The sequence below is a fragment of the Polistes dominula genome, unplaced genomic scaffold (assembly GCF_049000335.1).
Source record: "Polistes dominula isolate Pdom_NZ unplaced genomic scaffold, Pdom_raw_medaka contig_19, whole genome shotgun sequence".
NCBI lineage: Eukaryota > Metazoa > Arthropoda > Insecta > Hymenoptera > Vespidae > Polistes > Polistes dominula.
Window position 1 is genome coordinate 939,025 of NW_028301058.1, and position 15,037 is coordinate 954,061.

The window sequence follows — 15,037 nt, forward strand, 5'->3', positions numbered from 1 at the left end:
GTGTCGAAAAAAATTTTGAATTAAATCTATGCAATAGTTTTTTGTTTATAACAATTTTTCTTGCCCGGGTCCAAAAGACTCGGGTGTGGTAAGCGTGTTACTCCAGGAAGGGTGGTATAAGCAATGGTTAATTATATTTAAGTATTTAATTTAAATATATTTATTAAGTAATTATTTAAGTATATTTAATAAGTAAATTAATAATATAAATATTAATCTTATTTTTTAATTGCTTCATTGATCAATTAATTGCATCTTAGGCAATTGTATAATAAATTGTATATATTATTTCACAAGTGAACAATTGTTGTTTAGATACTTAACAGAATTCGAAATTGGAAGTTGGATATATTATTTGCTGTTAGTATACTGGATTATGTTTTCCATATAGAGAGGATGTTATTTCATCTTTAGTATGTCAGTTTACATTTATACTCTGTTATATATATATATATGGTGGTATATACTCATGAAGCTTTAGGAAAACAGAATGTTCAACACTTGATTCTAAGGGCTTTGGTTAGGATAATTCAACATTCTATGTTTTGTTTAAATTAATTACGTTTATATAAATTATTATTAATTATTATTATTTGAACAATTAATGATAAATAAATAACAAGTATTCTACATGTTAACAAATAATAAATGATTTTTCAAACATAGATTTAACAACAAAATTTCAATCATTTACAAAATTCAAAAAAAAAACAAAAAACAATTATTATAAATTTAAATACAATTCCAATGCATGAATACACCAAAATCTAATCCCCACATACACACACACAAAGAAATACACATATACATTTATGTATATATATGTTTATTATTTCGTTTCGATTATTTATACTGGATGATATTTTTCAGTATAAAAAAAATTTAACGAGTATTGGGGAAGGGGACGATCGAAAAAAACATATTTTTCCCATAAATAGTAACAACTATCATCTTCGAAAGATCGATCGATTTATATCGAACATCATAGTAGATGTGCATATGTGCATGTGTGTATATGCATATGTGTGTGGCTTATAGTTTGACGAAACATTGATGGAATAATATTCACCGATATTTTTTTCAACGTGTTCGCTCCTCTCACAAATGCATGGAATTGTTCAACAACCATTCTCAACTGTGCACGCCTCGTTTCCACGGGAAATCCGATATTTTACGAACCGAGAGAACAGAGTATTTGCCACTGAAATAAATGATTGCCAAACAAGAGAGAAAGAGAGAGAAAGAGAGAGAAAGAGAAAACTTTATCCCACCGCGACTTGATCAGTTTTCCATATATATAATATATACATATATGCACGTGTATATATATGTATGTACATTTAACAGACTATTTGTATGAACAAAAAAGATAAATTACAATAAAAAAAAAATTTCATTTTATCTTTCATCATTTCATTTTACTTTTTTTTTTTTTGGACGAAGATTTTATCTATTGACGAGTATACTCGTCATTGAAAAAGTGACGTAGAATTTGTCTAACGACGAGTATACTCGTCATTGAAAAAGTGAAGAAGTATTTATCTAACGACGAGTATACTCGTCATTGAAAAATTGACGTAGAATTTGTCTAACGACGAGTATACTCGTCATTGAAAAAGTGACGTAGAATTTGTCTAACGACGAGTATACTCGTCATTGAAAAAGTGAGTAAGAATTTGTCTAACGACGAGTATACTCGTCATTGAAAAAGTGACGTAGAATTTGTCTAACGACGAGTATACTCGTCATTGAAAAAGTGACGAAGAATTTATCTATCGACGAGTATGCACGTCATTTTTTATAAATTAGCAATCATTGGCTATTTAAATTGCAATTTTTCGAGAAAAAAAAGATGTAGTCTTAAATTTCAAGATGTTTAGAATATTTTAAGTCTATGTGGGATTAAAACAAACAAATAAAAAACTGTTAAAATAGTTTTCGTTTTAGTTATATTTGCTCTGATTTGTTTTTAATGTGCAAAGATAAAAAAGAAAAAGAAAAAAAAGAAACCACAAAAGAAAAAGGAAAAAAAATAAAGAAAGCAATTAATAGTGAAAGAGAAAGAGAGAGAGAGAAGAGAAGAGAAGAGAACAGAAGAGAGTTTTAGAATGAGTTGTATTCCAGCCTTTTTTATTTGCAATCCCTTAGAAGCAAAGGGATGAAAACATCGATTACTATCAGAACAGATTACTCGTACCAACTGTACGGTGATGACAATGCTCTGCAGGAATAAAGGAAGCAAAGTACAATGATATGGAAATCCTCTCTCAATCGTTTTCCACGTTTTCTCGCTTTCAAATCGTATCAGGGGGTTGAACAGAGGGTTGGTACAGGGGATATGGAGTGGAGGAGAGGAGGAGGAAGGCCATCATCTTTCATGTCGTGATCTCTAGCAGAAAAATTACTATATTTCGTATTTATTACTATAATACTATACCATATCAAAAAAAAAAAAAAAAAAAAAGAAAAAGTTAATTAAATAATAAAAAATAATATACAATAAATAATATATATATATATGTATATTTTTTCAAACTTGATATATTTTTATTATTATTATTATTTTTTTCTTTTCAATTTTGTTCAATTCGTTATTTTTTCATTTGTTGTTCATATTTCATCTTCTTATATTAATATAATGAATAATAAGTTTATCGTTTAGGTCAGCGTTTACTTTTTTTTTTTCTTTCAAAAACAAGAATAAGAATGTTAATTTTGAAAAAAGGTATAGAATAAGTTTACTATGTTCTCGTTTCAACAATTTTCAAAGTTAATTTATCCTAATAGTTTTTCACCAAGTAAAGTCTTTTCGTAAGGAATGCCAATATCGTAAAGTTATGCATTGATGCATTCTTCCAAACTAAAATTGTCTCACCCTCCTCTCCCCGCCACAACCCCCACAACCCCCACAACCCCCATCCTCCTTTTGTTCATTTAAAGTAAAACCAAGATTCATTTTCTATCTTTACATAAGAGTTCATCCTTTCAAAAAATACTATTTTCAAATTTCAACTTACATCATCATCATTATCATCATCATCATTATTATCATCATCATGATTTTCATCATTATTATAACGGGTGTAAATCAAAAATTCATACATATTTTAATTATTATTTCCAACGATTTCATTATACAGTTTCAAAGTAAAAAATTCATTTGATCAAATGCAACCCCGAATACTTTTAATTTCGAAAACAATGTGTTCAAGTTTTTCTTAACACATTTAAGGTTTATTTTCAATAAAGAATTTTTTTTTTAAGTACGTTTATTCATCTCAATGGATCCCGTCACGTTTATCAAATACTATGCCTTGTTTCGAGGATAATTTTGAATGTAGGTAGTGTCGACTGTGTCTAAGCGAATCTTGTTATCTAACGAAAGGTAGAACTCAACGTGAGAGAAGAGAAAGAGAGACAGGTAACTCGATGGAGAAGAGGGAAAAGGGGGCAAGGGAGTGGGGGTGGGGGTGGGAGAAGGGTTATGGTGTAACAACCCTAGTTGTCGCCGTCAACAATGTTGTCCTTCGTGTGATCCATGTCAAGGAGGGTGACAATAAATATATTATTCGAAAGGTATCATCCCTGATGCAAAACACATGTGTTTTCCTCATATTAATAATTTATTTAAATATTATTATTATTATTATTATAGTATATTAATTATTATTATTTTTTCCAATTAATTAAGTGTATATATAATTTTATTCATTTGCAATCTCACATTAATTATTATTATTATTATTATTATTATTAATATTTGTATACAGTATTAATATTATATATTATAAATTAAAAATAAAATAAAATATTTGTTCAATATTATTATTATTATTATTATTATTATATATTATATGTTATATATTAAACTTATATAAATTAATATTATATAATATATACTATATTAATTATTATTATATTTTAATTAAATATTAATATATGTATTATATTCATCATAAAATATATTGTTGGTTCAATTATATTAATTCAAAATAAATAAAAAGCAAAATAATAATTAAAAAATAATAAATTTTATGTTGTTTAGAAGTTATGAACATTTCAAATCAATTCACGTACAATCATGGTGTATATGTTTTATTATTAAATAATAAACCACGTATAAAAGACATAAATAAATCTAATGAATTAGATTTAACTGTAATCTGAGAAGAATTATATTTCAATGTTATTAAATAATTATGACAAGGATTTATTATAGAAATAAAATATATATATATATATATATATATATATATATAGATATATATTGTATATAGGTGTGTGATATCTCTCTCTCTCTATATATATATATATATATAGATATATAGATGTGTTCAAGAGAGATCAAAGGTTTAGAGGTTTAGGGTTAAAGACCTTTGTCTACCATACAGTTCATACAGTTTCTACTAGTTTGTACCTTTTTTGTTTCAACCCTCCTTATATTATTCCAGACACGCACGAGAGAATATATACACACCCTAACAAAATTATCGTGCAACTGAAATCATGTTTGGCTTTTCTCAACGAATCGATATTTCGATCATGGTGTTGTTAGGTAGTATTATATATCCTACCTAATATCACAATTTGGATCTTATTACATCTTTTATACAATTAATCATTATTTTTCACCTTTCATTATTTGAAATGATTTATAATAATTTTTATGATTTCTCTATTAAAATGTGATTAGAAAAAAAAATAAAATTGTATTTGTATATTAAATATTATCATGAAAATTATATTATTAATTATTTAGTTATGATATTATATTATATATTATATTATATAGTATGGTATGTATTGTTTTTTTATGTGTAAAAATAATATTAATAAAAAAGGACAGAGATGTAATAAATGACAATTATAATATATTATATTAAGTTACATTAGGGTATATTTTATTAGATCATGGTATATTATATTATAGTTTATTATATTTTAGTATATTATATTATATTATAGTATATTAAAAGTATAATATATTAAATTATATTATATTATAGTATACTATATTATATTAAATTATATATTATATTATATTATAGTATATTAAATTATATTATATTATATTATAGTATATTATATTATAGTATATTAAATTATAGTATATATATATATATATATATATTAAATTATATTATATTATACTATATAATAGTATATTATATTAAATTATATATTATATTATATTATAGTATATTAAATTATATTATATTATATTATAGTATATTATATTATAGTATATTAAATTATAGTATATATATATATATATATATATATTAAATTATATTATATTATACTATATAATAGTATATTATATTAAATTATATTGTACTATATTATGGTATATTATATTATATCATTTTATATTATATTATATTATTGTATATTTTATTATATCGTAGTATATTATATTATTGTATATTTAATTATATCATGATATATTATTATTATAGTATATACTATTTTTTAATAGTAAAAATAATCCTAATAAAAAAAGAAATACAAGTAACAATGTTTCCTAAACTTCTCTTCATCCTAGTTGATCGTTATCAAGATAACTTATAGAAACACTTATGGAACACTTATGGTTAGTCAAAACGTCACTCTTTCTTGTTTAACCTTCCCCCTCCCTCCCTCCTTCCCCTCTTCCCCCTTCCCCCCAATATAAGCTTAGTCAGATATTTTAGGATGTTTAATTTGTGATTTTCTTCATTCTTCTTGATTGCAACCTTAACTTAAGAAGTAATGTGATCCATCATACCCAATCTCTACTCATGTCTTTCTCTTTCTCTATAACTAACTCTAACTTTCTCGTTATCCTAGGATTACACGTACTACCAATTACAAGTTTCACTCTAAGACAATATTATTTCAAGGTAATACAAGATGTTAGGATAGATTATACAATCTATACGTTGGTATAACATAGACGGTTATCGAACACTCCCTGTTACAACCTCTAATTCATTTGCATACATTAGTTATGTTAATCAATTGCTTAACAAACCAATCAAATATCAACTTAGATATTTCAAACCTGGTTTCTTTTTTTTTTTTTTATATTAAAAAGCAATTCTTTCGGGAAGGAAGATTTGTTTTGATTTTTTGTCTTTTTTTTATGTTCATGTTTTAATTATTGAATTTGTTCAAATTACTTTTGTTTTATTATATAAACGTTTGAGCGTTTCACGAATTTTAATTTTTAATTTTAATTAATGTTGACAAGTTTCAATTATATTTTGTTAGTTTTTTTATTTTGTTTTATTTGTTTTATTTTTAAATTAAATTTGTCATAGTTTTGATACGCATGATGACACTGAAGATCAATTTTTTCAGTGATCGGTTTTTGATTTTTTCATCAAAATTTAATAATTATCACATATAAATTATTATTATAATTGTTCAGCTTTTTTTTTTTTTTTTTTTTTCGTAAAACATTTTAAATTAATTGATTAATTTTGTTCTATTTCTATAATGTATGAAAATAATAATAATAATAATAATAATAATAATAATAATATTTAATGATTATACATACGTCTTGTTGCAATTACTGGATAAAGTTCAAATTCATTGAAAGGTGCTGGTATCTTAATGTCTGTCTTTTCCATACGTTTTTTTACAAAGTTCTTCCTAAGTTCTATAACATTACTGAAAATATAAATAAATTAATTGATCATAATATTACAAATGATTTGCACATGTGTACATAGTAACGACGTAAGTACTTTTTTCATCCCATTCATTACATTAAATTCAATTACGTAAACTTCAACACAAATGTTAATGTTAATGTACAATTTTTATTTTTTTTTATTTTTTGAAAAAACAAAAAAGAAAAAAATAATTCTAATAATTCAATAATATTTTTCTCTTTTTTTTTTCTTATTAAAATTACTTTTTCATGAAAATTTATTCTCACATTATTTTAACGAATTTAATTAATGCAGATATTTTTTTTTTTTACAGAGAGAAAAAGAGAAAAAGAGAAGAAAAGAAAAAAGAAAAGAAAAGAAAAGAAAATAAACTTGGAACATAAAACACACACAGTATATAAAAATTAAAAAAAAAAAAACAACAACAAGTAATTTTAATCAAAGAATTAATTACATAAAATTAAATTATATATATATATGTATATATGTATTATTATTATTAAAGTAATAGTAAGTAATACTAAAGTAAAGTAAAGTACAGTAATAGTTAATTAAAATTAAAATTAAAATAAAAAATAAAATAAAAAATAGATTATAATATATATAAATATATAATTATAATTTATATAAATAATAAATCATTTGCATAGTAACCATAATGAGAATATGTTAATATTCATCTTTACATATGAGTAATATAAATATGAGTCAACTTGTTAACTTTAATTGAAAGTATTTTTGTTACACCCAATACATACCAACATATACACATATACACATATACACATATATACACACATATCATATAGTGTGTACATCAAGTAATACATCAAGTAACGTAGATAACAGAATAATCCTTGCTGAAGTACAAATTTTCTCACACATTTTCTCACGGATAATTAATTAGCTTGTTATCGTAACTCAGGTAACATGACATATATATATATTGTTAGATAGCATTTTATATAGTCAACGTCATCTTTATTAAAGGTGAAGAATGAAAAGTTACACCCTTACATTCGTGTGAATACCATGAAGATACTCTAAGGTGAGAGATATCCTCAAAAGTGTCATGAAATTTCGTGAATTTTATGTTTCGCGAAGAATGTTGTTAAATTCTTATCTAACACGTTTTAATCTATATATCTATCTTTATCTCTCTATCTCTTTATCTCTTTATCTTTATCTCTATGCCTTTGTCTCTTTTGTTTATACGATATTTGACGATGAAACTATTTACGAAGACATTCACTTGATTTCAAACTTTACAGAATTTCATCGATATACTTCATTTCCATATCACGTTCAACACATATATATATTAATATATATATAATATTATTTAATAATAATAATAATAATAATATAATATATAATTATTTAAAAAATTATTTCAAGGTTTGTACTTTAAAATTAATTAAATTTAAAATAATGTTATACGTAAATTAAATATATATATATATATATTTATCTTAATGTATATAAATTATGTGTCACGTTGTTTGTCCGCAATGGACTCCTAAATTACTGAACCGATTTCAATAAAATTTTGCACACTGTGTGCAGTTTCATCCAACTTGAAAGATAGGATAGTTTATAATAAACAAATAATTCGCAATATTATTTTATAGTGGTGTCTGTCTAATGTAAATATAAAATTAAAAATAAAATACAATGAAAAATAGTTTGTAATATATATAAATAATTGTAACTAAAATAATTGAGTAGTTTAACTACAATAAAATAATATACAAAATACAAACAGTATATATAAAATATATACAAAAAAAAAATATATATATATATATATATCTAAATAGTATATATAAATATAAAAAATATTTTAATATTTTTACTAATTAATATTATAACTAAATAATAATATATAAATAATTGTGTATTCTAAATAAAATAATAATATTTCATATTTTAACTAAAATAATAATAATAATATATAAAATACAAACACTAGATATATATATATATATATATATATATATATTTATATATGTATATCAAATTATAGATTTTTTTGTATCGAATAAAGTTTCAATACTTTTGGATTCGTTGGGAAAGGTTTGTTCGTACGAACAAGGGTTAATCCTAGGTTAGTATAGCAGTGAAAGGGTAGATGAAGTAAAAGGGTTGGAGGATCGATCGGTACCAGTCTCGAAACACACCATAGTTCTCTACGTAAAGAGAAAGAGAGAAAGAGCAAGAGAAAGCAAACTTTATGCATCGATCGATCATGCCAACGGCGAAATAACATATTTTTTTGTGTGTGAGTGTTTTTTTTTTATTTTTTATTCCCTCTGTTGTTGTTGCAAGACCATCCCCGGTGAAAATGGAACGTGCATGAAAACACTTTTCATAAACCTTTTTTTTCTCTACAGTTCTATATTCATTTTTTTTTTTGTTTTTTTTTTTTTATTAATTCAATACAACGTTGTATTATTTTTCTATTATTTTGTTTTTTATTTTCTCTTTGTTTTTTTTTTGTTTCATTTAAATAAAAAATAGGATCATTTTCAATCGAGTTATTTTCTTTTCGTACGTAGGGTGTCCTGTGGGCTGGTAAAAAGGTGTGTGTGTGTGTGTGTGGGGGGAGGGAGGAAGCTCCTATTTATTTAATTTCTATTTTTATTCTATTTGTCTTTTATTTTTGTAATTGTACTTGGTTTTTCTTTTTCAACATTCTTCTTTTTTTTTTTTTTTTTTCTAATTAATTAATTGTAAATTGGTCAGAAATTATGTTCTGAGGAAAGGGTGTGTTTTTTTTTCTTTTTTTTTAGGGTTCAATATTTTCTTCACAACAAATACTTTTAATAATTTGTGCACGTGGTAAAGTATGCTGAATTATTAAAAAACATTACCAAAACTACTTAACATTATATTATAGCACAAAATAAACTTTATAATTATGAGTATGATACACTGTAAATATTCTTCTGAACAACCTTTAATGCAACCCTAATGCAAATTTAATTCTCTTTCTGGTAGTTTTATATACTTGATACAATATTAAATATGTCAATGAAAAGTATTAGTCTAGTATATATTTTTTATTGAAATATTCTATCTCAGATATTTTTCTTTTTTTTTTTTTTTAATGTTTCAATTAATTTTTATATGCATTTTATATACATTTATATATATGCATTTTTTTTTTTTTTCATTTCATTTTACAATCATCGTGCACAATGAAAACATGCATGTAATATGTCAATGATAAATTTATAAACATTTTTTATATTCTCATTTATTTTAGTTTATTTAATCGAGTATATATATATATATGTTTAAATTAATTGATAAATTAAATAGAATTTTATATATAAATAATCTATTATATATTTTGAAATAAAATTGTAATATTTCTGTACACGAAATATATTCTCTTTAACTAGAATTGATATTATTTATATTATATAAAAGAATATTGATGAGAAAGTATTGGTAATGTTTTATTACAGATATTTACAGATTTCAAAGATTTACGATATTGTAGATAAAAGAATAAAACTAACAAGTAGAAGGTTGAATAGTTCGAGCATTGATCCATAAAAATGCATTCTAGGATACTTCAATGTCTATTTATCTATCTATCTATCTATCTATCTATCTATCTATCTATCTATCTATCTATCTATTTACAAGACAACGGCATATGATATATCTATGTAACACAACAAACATATATTTATTTATTTATCTATTCTCTACACGTTTATCGATTTCTTTCTTCCATTATTTTATTTAAATATAAAATAATATATTTTATAATTTGTTTTTAACTACCTATTACTTAACGTTATATCATTCTCATAATTAATATAAATTTTTAATAGAATTAAAACAAAAAAAGTGAAATATGATTTTTAATTTAAAAATATTAATTAAATTTAATAATTAAAAATATATTATATTGTATTATATATATATATATATATATATTTAAAAACAATTTTTTAATATTATTATTATTTTTAATTTGAAACAAAAAAATATGTATGTAAATTTATATATAAGTAAAGATAAAAAAAAAAAAAAGAAGAAAATTCATTATAAATATTATTTTAACATTTGTAATAATATAAATAATTTTTAACAAACTTTTTCTATAATATTAAACATGAATTATATATATATATATATATATATATATATATATATATATATATATATATATATATATATATATATTGTTTTATTTCAAAAATACATCGTAAAAATTTGATATCTCATATTAGACGCATATATCATAATCCTCTTCCATTATCCACCATTTATTCCCTCTCCACCACCCCATATATATATATATATATATATTTAAACACGTATAGATGATAGACGATCGATACGATAGATTATTTTTACGATAAGCCTTTTAGCGTTTGAGAAATGTGAAAAGGGGAGGAGATTATTGGGTGAGGAGGTTGAGACTGAAGTTAGGGGGCGGATAGGGGTGGTTACTAAAAGCTGTCTCGTTTTTAACGACAGATAACACGCTACTTATCCTCGATCTCTTAACTCATTCTCCAATATATTGGCAATAAACAAACCCCTTAATCACACAATCGAGACACATCAACAAATTCGACATTTGCAAAGATTTTTAGAAAAAATGTTTTAATACCTGTCTCTCTGTTTGTTCCATTTCTTTAATTTTACTCTTTCTTTTTTTTGAGATAGAGAGAGAGAGAGAGAGAGACAGAGAGAGAGAGAAAGGAATAGAAGATTGAGAAAAATTCTGACAAAACAAGCTACGACACAATACAGAAGAGTCCATTTGTATAAATAATAAAACACCAAGTTGTTTGAATTATTCACAGGGTGGGGGTGGAGGGGGCGGGGGGTGTTTGGGGTGGTGATGGGAGGTGGGTGGGTTTTGTAAGAAGAAACAGGATCGATAAATAACACGTTCTCTTCGTTTTTATCAGATATTATGTTGGTTTTTTTTTTCTTTCTTTCTTTCTTTCTTTCTCGTATCATACTTATTACAAGTGTCATAATCATCAGTCATAATCATCAGTCATCATAAACAGTTAACATTTATTACGAATTCTAATCAATGATGGGTAGTACCATCCTATGTAAAAAAAATATAAACGTTTTATTTCATTTATTTCTATTAAATAATAATAATAATAATAATAATAATAATAATAATAATAATAATATTTGTAAAATAATAATAAATTTTAATTATTATATGGTGTTTCGAAAAAAAAAAAAAACAAGAAACAAAAATATTCTTTCAATGTTTTTGAAATGTATATTGAAAATGTATGAGAAGTTTGTACATATATATATATATTTATATGTATATATGTGTGTGTATATGTAAGAATAAAAAAAAAAAAAAAGATAAAATAAAGCTACATACAAAAACACCACAACAACAACAGACAAACATCATCATATACACACGTGCATGTAAAAATTGAACATTACTCCATTTTTAATCGTGCATCTTTAATTTCATCTGCCAAGCATAAATCTTCATAAGCCCTTTCATAATCACTCATACAGATAAAAACTTCTGCCCTTTTCAAGTAACTAAGAAGTAAACTGCTACCATAATCGATCGCTTCCATATCAGCTGCAACATAAATAAAAAGCTTTTTGTTTTTTTTCTCTCTTCTTCTTCTTCTTCATTGGTACGTTTATCGATAGAAAATGTAAAATATAAAGGCTTATCAAAGTCGATCTATCATTGTCAGATAAATGTTGTTTAATAAGAGAGAGAAAGAGAGAGAGAGAGTTAGAGAAAGACAAGAAATTTGAAAGAGAGACAAAACAAACTTAAAAAAGAAACAAGAAACTTGAAAGTGAGTTTCAAAAAGGTTTGAAGAATTGAGTTAGATTGACTTAGTTCTTGACTTAGTCTTGACTTAGTCTTGACTTAGAATCCTTTAGAAAATAATTTTGTTATTTTAGTAACAATACTTTTTAAGTTTTCTACAGTATCTTTTTTTTTTTGGTTTTGAAGAGATTCTTATTGTTATTAAATTACATTTAAATGTTGTTATTTATATAATTTGATCGTTGACAAGTTCGATTTTGAAAAATATTTATAAATATATAATACTTTCTGATTATGATATTCAAATTTCTCCTTTAATCTTTGTATATATATATATATATTTCTCATTATGTTATGTAAATAATGTAAATATAAATATCATATAATTTGGTTTGTAATAATAACGTATTTCCATGCTTCAAATATATTTTATTTTATATAATTCTATATATTATTTATTTTATATATATTAATTTATATTATATATTAATTATATAAATATATAATATAATATTAATTATATAATTATATAATATAATATTATATATAATAATATAATTAATTAATATAATAATTATTATAACTATAATAATATAATAAAATTATTAATAATATAATTCGTGATAAATACAAAACTTTTCCAAATTATACATTACATATATATATATATATATAAACAATAATAATCATTGTAAACGAGAAATTTGATAAACGTTATAAATCAAAAAAAGAAAAAAAAAACAAAAAAAAAGGAAACAATATTAAGACACGTCTAATTATTGGAAAAAAGAAAAAGAAAAAGAAAAAGGAAAAATGAAAAATAATAGGACTAAAAGAAAAAAATTCCTTACAAGTGCCAGGTGATAGCAAAATGGCAGCATTGGCTAATCTCAATGCATCTTCATATTCATGTGCTCGTAATAATTTACTCGCTTCCACTCTTTTCATCTTAGCTAAAACAACATTTCTATTTCTGCTGAATGGTGTAACGCAACATAATACCTCATGAAGATATTTTTTAAATTTGGGATGAGTATAAACTGCAAGTACACGATCATAATCGTTATCAATATTTTTAAAATCATTTTCGATCCACTCATCGCCAACATGACCAAGCGATAGCCTAAAAAAATTTTTCAAAAAACCACTAGTCTCTGAAATACTTGTCTCACGATTGCTTATTTTTCTCATAGCAGCAGCATCTCTTTCTATATCTCCTGTAAACAGATCCTCCATCTTGTTACTTCCTTTTTTTTTTTATTCACACTTGACAAAATAAAAACTACTCCTTCTATTTCTTTTCTTTTTTTTTTTTTTTAGTATTTGTCAAACCAAGTTGTTTGTTTCTATTGTAAAATTGAAACACTAAACTTTTGTTAATTTCACTTTCAATTAATTCTTCTAACGAAATATATTTCAAAGTTATATTAAACAAGTTTAAATTAATTTTTAATTATTATTTATTTATTTATTTATTTATTTATTTATGTTGATTGAAATTTTCAACAAGGTTGCATAAAGCACACACAACAATAAATAGCATGAGTTACGATCAACACACATTTCTTTTCATTTTTCTCATTTTACTTGCATATTACACACACACTCATATATATATTCACATGAAACACTTTTCTATAAAAATAATAAATAAAAGATGATCAAGTAATCTTATCGTATAAACCAGATGATGGTTGATGATTCAAGAAGATAGTAGTTAAGTGGTTTATACGGTTCTCGTGGTATCAAACGTGTAAAATGGTTTCACCAAGCTCGATCTATTCCGGGTACGCACAGTTTGACCCATCCTAAACTCATTCTCTCTCTCTCTCTCTCTCTCTCTCACTCTCTCTCTTTCTTTCTTTCTATACTCTGCTACTCTGCTACTCTGCTACCTAACTCAAAGTTATGCTAACAATGAACAATGACAGAGAGTATCTATTTAGTTCATTTCCTCTCATCTTATTATATTTATATTTATTTATATGTTTTGATTTTTTATTTTATTCCCCACCATTTTCACTTTAATCTGCCCCTTTTTTTGACTTTTTCTTATACTTATTTGTCAATATATTATATTATGTTGATGTTTTCAAGGTTTATAGTGGGGAATGGGGAGTGAGAGAGTGGGGGAGTTAAGGGTTGAAGGATAAAGGGAATTATGGTTTGGTTTGGTTTATTATTATATTTGTAGGTTAATATTATCTATTTAGTAGGTCATTTTAATGTTGATGTTAAATTTAACGTTAATTGGTAAAATAAATTATTAAATATATTATATCTGTTATTTGTAATCTAAATAAATTTATAATAATAATATATAGATATATAAGATATAATATATAAATAAAAATAAAGTCAAATATAAAAATAAAAATAAAAATAAAATATAATATAAAAATAAAATTAAAATCTAATATAAAAATAAAAATTAAATATACTATTATATAAAAATATAATATAAAAATAGAAATAAAATATAATATAAAAATACTAATAAAATATAATATTAAAAATTTATAATAATTTATAAAAATATAATATAAAAATATATATTTAATAATAAAAA

The 15,037-nt window shown here is 23.4% G+C and overlaps 1 protein-coding gene across 1 annotated transcript in view; it reads right to left on the reverse strand.

Moving 5' to 3' along the window:
• LOC107068866 (protein-lysine N-methyltransferase SMYD4) overlaps positions 1 to 14,282 on the reverse strand; it is a 29,278-nt gene extending 14,996 nt beyond the window's left edge. The window contains exons 1-3 of the mRNA XM_015325688.2: positions 13,320 to 14,282; positions 12,117 to 12,264; positions 6,545 to 6,657 (exon numbers count right to left, since the gene is read on the reverse strand). Coding sequence (XP_015181174.2) covers positions 6,545 to 6,657; positions 12,117 to 12,264; positions 13,320 to 13,704 — 646 coding nt within the window. The 5' untranslated portion in view covers positions 13,705 to 14,282. The remainder of the gene's footprint in view (positions 1 to 6,544; positions 6,658 to 12,116; positions 12,265 to 13,319) is intronic.
• Between the last annotated feature and the right edge of the window lie 755 nt (positions 14,283 to 15,037).